Below are 13,553 nucleotides of genomic sequence, written 5' to 3'. Positions count from 1 at the left end.
GAAGGAATGAATCACTGTCACCGCGACTGCCCTCCTAATTTGATTCGATTCCCGTGGAACGAACGAGGCTAGCAGGGGTAGAAACAAGAGTCGAGCTCGGCTTGGCTTGGCTCGGCTCGGCTCGGCTCGGCTCGGCTCGGCTCGGCTCGGCTCGGCTCGGCTCGGCTCGGCTCGGCAGAGAGAAACCTTTGTATTCGGGGGCTGAAAAATTCAATTTATAAGGTCAGAAAAACCGGGCTTCCACGTGACGCTTCTCGGCGAAGTCATGAAGCTTGACGGCGAAACTGGGAGCGAAAAAAAAACCAAGACGAAAAGTGACAAAGTATATTCCTAGGAGAATGAAGTGACACGAACTTCGTCCGAGACACCCCCTCTCCCGTTCTCCGACTTTTAACGTGCGAAACGTGACGAGGGCCGGATTCGCCCGTTAAAATCTGCACTCCGATCCACTGATTAAGTCGAGCAACAAATTTTCCGAAAAATCGCCTTTCACCCGACACGTACCGGTCAATTAATTCTTTCGCTATTGCTGAAATTACCAAAAGAAAAAATTGAATCGATTTCTCCATTCCATTAGATATAAAAATTGCGGATGCCCCAAGTAAATTCTTGTAGTTTTCAAAAGACAGCACATACTAGTAATTAGTGCTCGGTACGTTTCGGTGGAAAGGGGGTGAAAGGGACGAGGTAGTGCGAAGGGATATCAGATCGAAGAGTGCGAGGCTGTAAGACGTGAACATATCGTTAACGTCGACGAGCGTTTCTTTTTTCGGTATATTCAGAGGAGAAGTGGGGAGCGAGAATAAGAAGAAAAAAAAGAAATAAGATAACGAAGAAACAAAATAACATGAATAAAAATGAAGAATACACTCACACACAGACAAACAGACAGACAGACAGACAGACAGACAGACACAATGGTAAGCTACAAGAAAAAGTCGTTGCTCGTTAGTTAATGTCGTATCGTTGTACAGAAGTATGTATCTCGTTGATGAATTTCTGCGCGCGTGTTCCGGACGTCGCGAGATCCGAGAAACGAGCTGTGGGCTGTGGGCACGCGTTACTTCGGGATCGAGACGATCGAGACACGATCGATCGATCGATCCCCCAAATGTGTTCAGAACGGCGACGACGTTTTGTCAGGTCGTTCCTTCCAAGAAACGCTCGACGATCTTCGCCGATTAGAATTCGACTCTCGCCGCATCGTAAAACTTAGGGACGCTTTACGAATCCGAATTACGAACGAAAGAATAAATCGATTAACGGATGAAACACTTTTTCTAACGAACATCGCGGTCGACGAGCGATCGCGACGCTCCAGGTTGGTTCAAAATGCGATTCTAGCTGAGCAAACACTCGACGATGCTCGATAGAATTTATTTCCGGAGTGTTATCGTTTAATTTGTTCGAAATTTACGGATGGATGAATCGATAGGCTTTATCAACAGGTATCTTGTATAAATTTAATCGTTGAAACTGTTCCGAACAGAGAAGAAAACGGTTAAAAATCAATTCATTTGTCGTGGAAATATTCCGGGGAACAGTGTCCAAACTATTGGCGGTTTATTCTTGTTCGCTTCCACGTAAAAATAAACGAATTAGCACTATAAAAAGCGGAAGTAAAAATAATTTTGTTAAGCCAGAATCGCATGTTGACCCACTGTGCGCTCCCGCTCGGCAAGAAACGACCTGATCGACGCGCGATCGCTATTTCCGATTCTTCTGTGGATCAAGATCCGTTTCTACGATTTTAATCAGCTCGAGGTATAAACCAGCGCTGATTGTCGCAAGTTCGAGCTGATTAGAACCGTGAACGTGTACCGCGATCTGCACGATTGCCCAACGTTTTTCACGTCCACGACGAACTCAGCCTAAACCTTGTACGTCCGGGTGTCGCGATCCGACCCGATCCGATCTAACCGTTTTTCAAATTGACGCGCGCAAGCCGAACGTTCTTGCGCAGAAAAAACGCTCAAAAACGTTTCGTTTCATCGATTCCTGGAAAAGGAAACATCGCACGGTGACACATTCACCCGATCCAGCCACCGATTTAGCTAGTTTAGATCTCTTTAAATCGAATGCCTTAAACAGAAAGAGGGCACTATAAATATTGATTTTTCGTTTAACGCGAATCAGGTTCGTTCGCTGGACATATCACCCTGCATATCACACCGAATAGAGTTTCGATGATTCGATGCCGAGGAGTAACCCAATGATTTCGAGATGGATTTTTAGCGATCTGGATCGAGGAAATGGTTCACCGTGTGTCGCCGAGAGCCTGAGACGATCCGTTTCCACCTCCGTTTTTTAATATCTTTACCCGTTTTTCTGTCGAAGCGATTCCGATATCGTTAACGTAGGAACTGCAAGCGAGCGAGCGGTGTGTATGTGTAAGTATGCGCACGCATATCAACCTTTTGGAGACAAAACGAATGTACATAATCAGCATGTGGCACGCGCGAGGTCCGTGTAAATCGACAACTATATTTTAAGTTCACTGTATAGGTGATTTCATATCAGAACTCCATATCGTCTACTAACTCATATGTATATACTACGTAAAGTTTCGATCTGAATAAACTGTTTAACTGTCCAAGAAACCGCTGCGTCTTCAATCTCACCTAGTCATGGGGCATCGAATCATCCTCCAATCATTTCCCCGTCCGAGATTTTACGCATTTACGAGAAAAATTAGTATCTTTACCCGAGCCAGTAGCAAGAACGGCGGGAGATTTAGAGCGGCACGAAGGTAGCGCGCGAAGAGCTTAATTAACAACCTCGAGGAAAAATGCGGATGGTAGGGAATATTTCGTAGGAGATTTGTTCTTGTCCGCGAGCCGTTCGTATCGGTCGCTGGCACGCGTTGCTCGAGCAATCGAGCCGGTATACATCACTTTTTATCGTCGGATCCCACTGGCTCGATATGCTTATTAATAGACACGAGCGGGGCCCTTAGATCCTCTTTCAAAAAAAAAAAATATGGCCGCGATTACGCTGGTAAATGAGAGAGCCGACGATCTACGGGGAACAGGGACGCACATCGGTGATCGGTGTTACCGAATGGCAAAAGAGGATGGTCGACGGGAACGAAGGGTTGAAAAATCGATCGCCTCGCTGTATATCGAACGGGCCACGCGGCTATCTTGCTCGCCGTAGTAAAAGCATTTCGAAACGATAGGGAAATAAATCAAACGTTAATAAATCAACTTTAACGCACCGAGGATCCCGCCCTGCTGGAGAGAGAAAGAGAGAGAGGGAGAGAGAGAGAGAGAGAGAGAGAGAGAGAGAGAGAGAGAGAGAGCGAGAGAGAGAGAGCGAGAGGAAAAGAGAAAGAAGGGCGGCGTGAAAAAAAAGCACTGAGACAAAGCCGCTAGGAATATCGTTTCCAATAGCGACCGGCATTTCCGATTGATAAAATCCGTTTGATAAGCGTGCCCTCTCTCGTCCATTAATTCACCCGTTGAACACGCGAAAGAGCGAGAGAGCGAGAGAGAACCTGTACGGTGGGACCGAGGGGAAATTGCGCGGCGGATCCTATCGAGGAGTCTAATTGCCGCGTACTTTTCATTCGCGAACGGCGCAATCATTTTGGATTCGAACGGACCCGAGAAACGACGAACCGATTTGCAGAGGACACCTGCGCCTAGAGGCGAGCTGCTCCGCGTTGCTCTTCAATTAATCGCCTATACTATGCCAACAACGTCAGAGCATTCTCCTGGCTAGAGGCTTATCCCTGCAAAATATTTCTGATTCAACCCGTTCGCGTCGCCGGCAAACATTTACATTTTTTAGCATTTAGCATTTCGTATGCCATATTTTCTCGTCGCAAACATGAGAGAAAATGAACAAGGTATTACAAATCAAATATATCTTGAAAATCCTTCAAATAAAATACCATTTCGAATACCGTCTCAGAAAGTTTTCTGACAAATAAAATAGCACACGATACACGAGCAAAGCTTGACACAACAGGTACTGGATCGAATGGTCGATCCTGAAGTTGTCCCGAGAAGATCGTCGCGTGTCACCGAAGAAGCCAACAGCTAACCTTGACATCACTCGGCACCGGATAAAATTGCGGCGACATGCGCTGAAGGGCAAACGATGAAAATTTGAAGTGGCGGTCTCTCACGGTCGGTTTACCGTCAGAACAAAATCCTCGGGTGTTGTGTGCACAAGAATCGAGGGAGAGGGATAGAGAGAGAGAGAGAGAGAGAGAGAGAGAGAGAGAGAGAGAGAGAAAGAGAAGAGAGAGAGGCGACGCTGGCGTCCCTCGCTGCTTTCCGGCCGCGATAAATTATTCCCAGGGAGGTTATACGATGCAAAGTGAATGCACGTAATCTTTCGAAATTCCGTAAGTTTGTAAGGAACGCCAGCGGCAGAGCGGTGGCTGAGCGGTGGCAACACGGCCGGCGACTGCCAAAGGAAATTGCCCTTCCTCGGACCGGCGAGCTTCCCCACCCTGAAAAATTCAAAACCTCGAACCCCCGGAAAAATTGCTCGGACCCGATGTTTGATTCCCCATGCTGCCCGACCTTATTGAAAGTCTTTTGACCTGCCGCCGCGACGTCGCCACCGCGACTAAAGCTGGAATTTACTGCGATTTACTATGCGACGCATCCAACTCGCGTCCGTCCATCCGCAGCGTTGCACACGCGAATTGTTTAATTAAGCGTGAAAGACGCGTATTTATTATATCGGCTTTGTTACAAAGTCTCAGCATTTTTCTTTCTTCTCTGTCGATGGTATTACGCTTGCTCAAACCTTTAAAATTTTCTCCAGGATTCTAACCAATATTCTCAAAAAATTCTGTTCCCGTCGGCTAACAAACTAACTAGCACCTCGACAAAATTAAATGTCCGAATATTACTGTGACAGAGTATATGTAGCCCTACCCTGACCCTCGTCGAAGACCCCTTCGAGCTGCACTCTATGCGAACCTGTCCAAAATGAAGCGGGGAACCAAGTGCATCGCTCAGACAATCAACCTGTCGAATCCGGAGACTTGCGTGCGACCGAAGAAGATCCAGAAGCTGGTCGACGCCGAGACCCAACCCTGTCCACGAAAGGGATCCTCGTCTTATTGGACCCCGAGGCCCGTGTCCGTTAAAGTCTGCAGCAGGAGGGATATGGAGAGGACCTGTCCTCCCAAGGTAACGTAGCACTTTCCCTTAAATAAGGGATCTTTCAGTTTAAAAAAATAAAATCTTCGAGAGACACCAGCCAGAGGTAGCGCTGGGTTTCTACCCGGTGAAACCAGCCGTGGTCGTTATCCCCGCATCGTTACACATTTTTTGAAAATACATGTTCCCCGAAGTTCCGTCTTCAAAACGAACCTAATCCCAAGGTGGAGTCTTTAGGATTAACGTTGCAACGAGCTTCTACAAGCTAAGCTTCGGTAGGTAGGTACAGATATCTATAGAGGCGTGTTTCTTTAGTCCCTCTTGGCCAACGATAGCTGTTCGGTAACTGTCTCTAACTTTCTGTAACATTTGTAATTAATTGTTAAATAGCAGCCTTGTTCGTCAGGTTCTCGGATATACTTTTACCTGTTCACAGGTTTCTATAACATCTTCGTCTAGTTGAAAAGCGCGTTCCTTGGGATTATCTTGGCGACTGCTCAGCCCGGAAGTGGCTCGTGGATTGTTGGCGGGATAGAGGTTCTACTCGACCGAAACTGGGTATTTACTATTAATGAGATTCCGTCCGGGTTGCGTCGACTCGTTAACAAGGGACCTTCGGCGTGGTGTTCCCGTGTGTTGCCAGCACCCTCACCGTGCACCGTGCACCGTGCACCGTGCACCGTGCACTGACATCAACGTGAGACCGACGAGCTGTCTTTGCGCGATATTGACGTGCCGTGCCAAGGGGGATGACGGTGCTCCAGCACCTGTACGGAATTGGTTAGCCGATACGTAGCTACGTTTACCTGAAATTAGCCCGACAGTCCGGCGTACACAGGTACGGCGGCGCCGATGGGTCTCTAATGGAGGAGGACAGTTTCGAGTTCGCGTACTTGTTAGAGACACGTAGGTACGTGACCTCACGAGCCAAGGGCGAGGCGTTTAGCTAGTTCCAACCCCTTATCGCCGAAAGGAAACCCGGACTCCGGAGGCTTCTCGCTGTGTTACTCTTCTCTGGCGTTGTTTTCAGCTGACTAGAACAGAAATCAATTTTTGTTAGGCCCTTCTCGCATCGTAAATAATCCTAAAAGGTACAGGGAGAAACTTCGAGAAATATGTCGCCTAAAAATGTTTAATCCCCAAAAAGGATTTGGCACTCCGAAGTTTTCCTCGCACGTTCTTCGAGGCACTATTTAAATGTGCTAAAAGCTTAAAGAGTTTACGTAGAAACGTTTCGATGTTAAACATTTTTCGGAGAACGAGTTTTTCGCAATTGAACGATCGTTTATTCCACTCAAGCACGCCGAAGAATCCGCGCGAGTTTTGTCCGCGGACGGATTCAAATTGAATGTTGATCGAGCAAGCGATGAAACAATTTTTGAGCGGCCCAGTGTATTCTCTCGCTGGCGGAACGGACGTGAATTCGGAATTTCGAATGGTTATACGCTAACGAACGCTGTCACCGTGACAAAGTGGTAACAACGGCGCGTTGCAGTTCACGTAATAAACGCAGGACCCGGATAAGCTGCTGAGGCCAGCGAATCAATCGTCCCGACAAACGGTCGTAACATTGTTAACCGTTTGAGTGCTGTGGGCACATATTGTATGTGGGCTTGCTTAGAGTTTTTTTTTGCACGGCTTTCAAGTGTTTTTTTTTTTTTTTTTTTTTGAAACGTACTGTCGAAACATTCGCTACCGTCGAAAATGGGACGCGCGGTTCTCGTTCACTAGGCTCTCAATGGAAATTGCAACGTCAAGGAAAATTCCACTAATGAAACCATTTCGCAGAGAATTTTCATTCGCGCGTAGGCTGCGAATATTTAAACAATGGTTTTCGTGGACATTACCGATCGCACAATTAGCCGATCGATTGATTCGACAGCTCTGCGATTGTCCCCCGAGACCGCCGCCAAAGACATTCGGACAAAAACTATGCGGCACACTATTGTTCCTGTTGAAGAGCGGAGTCGCAGCCGGTTTAGTTTACTGGACCCACGCTGAAGGATTATGGGGATCCAGCGACGACGTGGAGGATTTATATCAGCGGATCCTGGCCACCGTATCACCGTCCACGGACGACGAGGAAATCTGTCCCGAAGTAACAACCGGAAGTCGCGATATTCCTAACGATTCTCAAAAAAAAAAAAATTGATTCGATTCGACTCTCTTTTTGGTTGCAGCACGCCTCGACTCGATTGGGGCTGTTCAAGCAGAACCTGGTGCAGAAGTACAATCGAGCATTGTTCACGACGATGGGGTGTGTCTCGGGCGCGTCGTCCAAACTGCGAGAACAACTTCAAAGGGTTCTATCGGACAAGGAGAAGGACGCCGAAGAAAAGGAGGACGACGATGGCAACAGCTAGCCAGAGATAACGGCCCACCTGGAAATGAGGGGCTTCGGAAACGTATCGCGTGTCGTTTGCTACCCCCTTTTACGGGAGAATCCGCTCGATCCGTCTCCGTGATTTTGTGAATGTCCCGGTACACCAGTCAAATGTCCGATATCCACCAGAAAATTCATCCTGACGAATTTCGGGCAAAAGTACAAAAGTACGAAAGAGTGAAATGAGATAAAAAAGACGATTGAAATGGAGTACCGAAAGTTATTTCCATAATAAGAAAGATACCGAAATCCGCAATTTCGTGACTAACCGAAAGTGTAGGAGCTGCCGGAAATCCGGGGAGGGACGGGGAATTCAGTCAGCGGAATGATCCGGAATGATCTCGGGAGACCGTTAAGATATCGTTTAGCATAATCGAAAATTTATAAAAGCTCGCAGCAGGGTCTCTGGATATTTCGCGGGAGGAAAACGTCGATGGGAAAAAAAGCAGCTCGTGGAACGGGGCGAGGGCTCGCTCGAGGGTTCCATCGGATCCCTCTTCGATCAAGAGAGACGCCCCTAGTTTCCGCTCAACGATACGTCCGGATAAATGTTTAAATGTTACTTACGGCGACACGCTCGAGAACGCGTCTCGCCTACAGGGATAGCTGTGACAACAATCGGCGGAGAAAGAGAGTGTGAGAGAGAGAGAGAAAGAGGGGGGAGAGGGGCCAGGGAACAGGGGAACGAACAAACTCGATCAAATCTAGCCTCGGGATAGGCCCGAGGGGGGAATCAAATCTGTCAAACCCTCTAAGATCCAGGAGGTTTTATTTAGCTCGTAGGGTCGCCACTCCCCCGTAAAACCCTGCGAAAACCCCACAACCCGCCGCGCCCTACGCAAACTTTCAACCCTTTCGACCTCGCTGTCGTCGAGGAATTCAATACTTTAGTCCGCTACTGTAAACAAAACTCCTTCTTGCTTCTTGGATACTTTGCTTCGAGTTCCGCACAATCTGAAAGTATACTCATTAAAATGGATGTCGGCGTACAAGAAACTTGGTTGCGTTTAAAACCTTTTCAAGACACTTCGGACCACTCGTATCCTTTCGTTTAGCAATTAAATCTGTTATACAAATAGAGATAGATTATTTCGGGGTGAACACGACCCCGACGATTTTCAGAAAAAAAAACATAATATCAGCGAAGGCAAAAAAGAATCCGTGGACGTTCAGGGGCGGAGATAATGCGAGGTCGGTCGGGGGCCGCGCGTAAACGGCGGAGAAACGTAGGAGCGTGTCGGATGCAAATTTCACGGGTTTGTCCGATGGGCGTTGATGAATAAGGAATCGTGAGGTTGCCGTAGCTCGTGGCAACACGTAGCAGCAGGAAAAGTGGCGCGGAGCTCTCGTCGGAAACTCAGTTTCATCGAGTAACCGAGCCTCTCCGCCTCCTCTTCTCCTCCCTCCGCCGTTTCTGCGGTAATCTCGCCCCGTTTATATCTTCCTTCTTATCAGCGGCTCGCGAAACGGGCAGAAACCGAACGAGGATTCCGCGAACGAAACTTGACGGAGTATCCGCCATACGTAACGCTACCGTAGGGTTCTTTGTTCGCGTCGCCGCGTATCTGCGACGCCGCGTATCTGCGACGCCGCCTTCCGAATCCTTCTTCTTCCCTCTCCCATTCGCCCATCCTGTGGACTAGCATTCGAACGGCTAGACATTTAAACGCGTTATTTACCCCTCAACGTACCGTTTTCTTTAAGGCTACTAATAATAATAATAATCGAGAAGACGCGAGACGCTGAAATATTAAAACAGCGTGTCAAAGAAAATTCTCTTATCCGACGACTTTTGTGTTGCTATTAGCGCGGGGTGGATATGGGAGGCTCGAGCGTAACACGGTTTGGCAAACACAGCCCCCGTGCTTTCATTATTTCCTTTGAAACGGAATTTTCGCCGGGGAAGGCGCGCGTCCCTTTGTCGTCGATCGAACAATGTCGTCGCTTCTCGACTTGTTTCTTCCATTATCGCGCGAGCCATAGTTCGTCCGGGCTCGAAGATCTTGCGACTGACCTTTGATGTTCGTAGGTTGTGCCAACGGAGGTATGCAAAGCAGCCGTAGGGGTCTCGGGCCGGGTCGTACATCAACTTCGTCTTCCATTAAATCCGTGGAAATCGAATTTATGGGCCCTCTCCACCGATCCAATTTACGGGGGCGCGGCTCCGTGCTTTAATCGCGGGACGTGAAAAAATACAAACTGTCGAGCGTAACGTATCTCCCGCGCCACGGAAAATAAATTTGCGGCTCGACTAGGTTACACGGCAAGACACGCCATAAAAATCGCTTAAGATGCAAGCCTCCCCGCGCCACCGGGAAATCCCCTGTGCGCCCTACAGCCGCCGCGCCGGCCGCGCGTCGCCCCGACAAAAAATGAACCTAACACCAACGGAATTTTAATCCGTCCCCGCGTGTTTCGTCGGCACCCTTGCATGCTCTATAAGCGAAAATGAGAAACATCCCCCCGCGAAATGTCTTCTCCGTGCTTGCCCATAAACGCGCGTCAACCTCTGCTTTATCCGCTCATCTGGTGTCACACGATTCTGTTTCTTCGCAATTTTCTTTCGACTAGGAATCGCTATTCTCAATCTTTTCACAAATTTTGCATAAATAACCGCAGTCTACTTGCTCGCAACTGGGAGTGTAAAGAGACCGTTGCTCGATGACGTCAGACGGGGAAAAGACGTTGGCTCTCCGGGCCGAGGAAAAGTCCGAGATTCGTTGGAAGGTTCGCCGAATGCCGGGTAGCGAAGTGGAGAAAAATCAAGGAACGAGAAACGAGTAGCCGGGTGGAAGATGAAGAAGGGTGGGGGGAGAGCTGGGTTGGAGAGGAGAGCGGGATCGAGCGTGTTCAGACGATCTCGAAGTAATTACGACGGGAAAGGAACCGAGAATCGGACCATAACTCGACGAATAATTAATTTATAATTAAGAGAAGCGCCGTAGACGTTGCAGGGAGAAAACGCGGACCTTTCCAACAGGATCTTCTTTTTCCCTTTTCGGGCCGCATACTCCGAAACGAGAGGCGATCATCGTCCGCCGGGATGAAGGTGGGCGCTGATTGCCGGACGAATCGCGAATTCTCCCGTGAATAGTTCGCAACCCCGGAATTGAATACGACGGAGATGGATGTCAAGGATCCCGCTCTGGTCCAAATGAAATACGATGCAGTACACGCCGAAATTAGGGCAGGGTTTAAGCAAAAATCGCTGAAACGTTAGGTCGAAGCTCTTCTCGTAAAACGTTCGCTTAACGTTGCGCAAGGGTACGTCTAAACAATGCGATCGCCTTTAATATATCCGAATAAATCCGGGCGACGCGGATTAAAAGCCGCATTATCGTTTCGCGGCCGAACAACAGAAAAGGAGGAGAAAGAATCGACGATAAAACGAGAGATTCGCGATCGCTCCTCCGATGGATGGACATTAAGAAAAGCATGAGCTGCGGCGGAGGCTCCGAGTAGATCGTGGACCTTGTAACGAAGGTTATAGGTACAAGTAAGAGGGGAGAGAGTATAAGGAACGAAAGACGAGGGAAAAGGGACCCCGGGAAACTAATTTTCGCGATATTAGTCTTACGAAATTGTTATTGATGTTCCATTCGTCCGCCGATAATGGCGGACGGAAGCGATTCTCCGGTGAAAGGTCGTAAGTCCAGGAAGGTCGAGGATCCCGGGGAGGCTAGGACCCGCCACCCTAACCACCCTTGCCTCCAGGCTCGTCCTTCTTAAAGGAATTGCTTCCTTAACGGGCGTTAAATCGACTTTCCCGGCCGGTCTTCCCGGCTCGCGATTGACAAATATTTCGTGGTCCTCCTCTCTCTCTCTCTCTCTCTCTCTCTCTCTCTCTCTCTCTCTCTCTCTCTCTCTCTCTCTCTCTCTCTCTCTCTCTCTCTCTCGTCTCTCTCTCTCTCTCTCTCTCTCTCTCTCTCTCTCTCTCTCTCTCTCTCTCTCTCTCTCTCTTCTCTCTCTCTCCTCTCTCTCTCTCTCTCTCTCTCTCTCTCTCTCTCTCTCTCTCTCTCTTCTCTCTCTCTCTCTCTCTCTCTCTCTCTCTCTCTCTCACTCTCTCTCTCTCTCTCCTCTCTCTCTCTCTCTCTCTCTCTCTGTTGCTCTACTGCCACTCTCAGCAAACCGTGTACACTGTGCTCTCCTGCACAGGCAAGCCTTCTCGCCCCCTTTATCGCGTTACCCTCTTTTTCCCAGGTAATCTTTTGCCTCTCTCTTCGGCCTTCCACCTGGAGTAGCGTTTGGCCTCTGGCGACCTTCCAACAATCCGTATACCTCTCTTCGCCAGCCAAGAATGCCCGAGGAAAGGAACCGAGCGAATCGATAAATTCGTGGAACGACCGACTGTCCGCGAACGAAAACACACCGATGGTTCTCTCCTCCTGTCGAACTCGCCGAAACGTCGCCGAAACACGCGAAAATGTATTTTTCTCTGCCCGTGTAAACGCATAAAATCCGCAGTCTGAGATTACACTCTGAGAAAACGCGTCATTTCGAGGTTCTCCCGTTTTTGTTGTCCCGCGGACCCGTCACGCGCGAGAGTAACGCGATCGAATAAACGTAAGAGATTACCGCAGGGAACGCAGGGAATATGTATCGCGCGGTGCAACGCCGGGTGCCAGTACCGTAGGGCGCGTCTATAAATAAACAAACGTGTCAGCTGCCAACATGCCTCCACCTGGCCGGACGAGGATCAAGTGAGATTCGAGCAGGGATCGGCTTCCAAAAGAGGACGCGTTTTCGACAGATCGTAATCCGGGGGATCGAACGACTCGATGCTCGACCAATAAGTTGACCCATCGCGGCGCGGCGCGTCGGAGGAGGGTGGCCGGGTTGCATGATTTGCAACGACGGACGCCCATAAATTCGGATTACCGCGAAAACTTCGAACCGCCACCGGCTTTCGTTAACCGCTTACGGGACTGCGCGACTTTATTCTATCTGTACTTTTACTTCTAAACAGGGGGACTTAATTGACGGAATATTTCATATAAATTGCATCGTTTCTGAGATAATTGACCGTTCCGGGACTTTTGGGGGACCCTGTATATCGGTCTCGGTCCCTATATCTACCTCTATCCGCGTCTCGCTCGGATCCGGCCGAAATTCTGTGGCAGAGCAGGCCAGCGCTCGTTCCTATTCATACGGGGGCACGTATGAATACGCTTTAAAGAGGACCGAGCGAAAGAACCTGTCCAGCCCGGTCCGATCCTGGTATCCTTGAAAGCTAGCCCCCGCGGGACGTAGTTTCGAAAGAGCCGGACATTGCACGCGCGGCTGCTCGGCCACCCTTTTCCACCCTTTTCCACCCCTTTCGACCAAAGTTTAATCACGTTGTCGCGGAGCCCGCGACCACCACCCTCCAAATGAAGCCGCGTTAAGTACCGCTGACCTTCTTTCCGAGTTTCCAGCTCTCTCCTGTTGCGGCGCGAAACGAGTGAAAACGCCGCGCCGACCAAGAATAATTTATATTTAATACGGCACGTGAGTCGAGCAGCCACTTTGCCACCGGAAACGTCACCCCGATTGGCCCGGAGTCTCTCGATCCCCAAATATCGATGCTTCTCACGTGTTTTTGGAAGGACCAGTACTTTCGTCTACCCTTCTTCAAAATCTCGATAGACAGTCTCCGATCGAAGGGTCCACGGAGAGAGAAGAAGGATAGCTAGCGCCGGAGACTCGAATATTAATTTCGATCTGCATAAATGCATAATGATAAATCCGCGGGTTTGCTCTCGAATCCTGGCAATGTTGCTGAATCGGAGAGCACGGAACGCGAGACGCCCCCAATTTCTTTCAGAGTTCAGGCCGCCTTGGAGTTGGCTCCGTTTCCGCGAAGGGTTTCCCTCTTGGTTTACCCGTTGGCGTTCTTTTATTTTTCTCTGCTGGTACGGTAGTCGCGCGGTTAATAATAGAAATTAATTAAAAGGACTCTCGGTAATTGAAGCTGTTGGCGTGGTAACGTCGCGCCGAGCTGAGCCGAGCCGAGACGGAAACTTGGCCGGTCTTGACTGACTGTGCGAGTCTTTGGCCGGCCAAAGTCA

The 13,553-nt window shown here is 49.2% G+C and overlaps 1 protein-coding gene across 1 annotated transcript; it reads left to right on the top strand.

Moving 5' to 3' along the window:
• The first annotated feature begins 4,949 nt into the window (after positions 1-4,949).
• On the top strand, positions 4,950-7,486 carry LOC143361362 (uncharacterized). Its single transcript, XM_076800700.1, has 3 exons — positions 4,950-5,153; positions 7,006-7,221; positions 7,304-7,486. Exons 1-3 carry the CDS (start codon positions 4,950-4,952, stop codon positions 7,484-7,486), a joined length of 603 nt encoding a protein of 200 aa, XP_076656815.1.
• The last annotated feature ends 6,067 nt before the right edge of the window (positions 7,487-13,553 follow it).

This window comes from Halictus rubicundus, chromosome 15 (assembly GCF_050948215.1).
Source record: "Halictus rubicundus isolate RS-2024b chromosome 15, iyHalRubi1_principal, whole genome shotgun sequence".
Classification (NCBI taxonomy): domain Eukaryota; kingdom Metazoa; phylum Arthropoda; class Insecta; order Hymenoptera; family Halictidae; genus Halictus; species Halictus rubicundus.
This window is presented reverse-complemented; position numbering and strand designations above follow the sequence as displayed.

Excerpts from the sequence above, each read along its gene's own strand:
- LOC143361362 (XM_076800700.1), top strand. The coding sequence starts at position 4,950 with ATGAAGCGGGGAACCAAGTGCATCGCTCAGACAATCAACCTGTCGAAT. Across the intron at positions 5,154-7,005 it reads AGAGGACCTGTCCTCCCAAG|CTCTGCGATTGTCCCCCGAG; the intron begins GTAACGTAGCAC and ends TTGATTCGACAG. Across the intron at positions 7,222-7,303 it reads ACGAGGAAATCTGTCCCGAA|CACGCCTCGACTCGATTGGG; the intron begins GTAACAACCGGA and ends TTTTGGTTGCAG.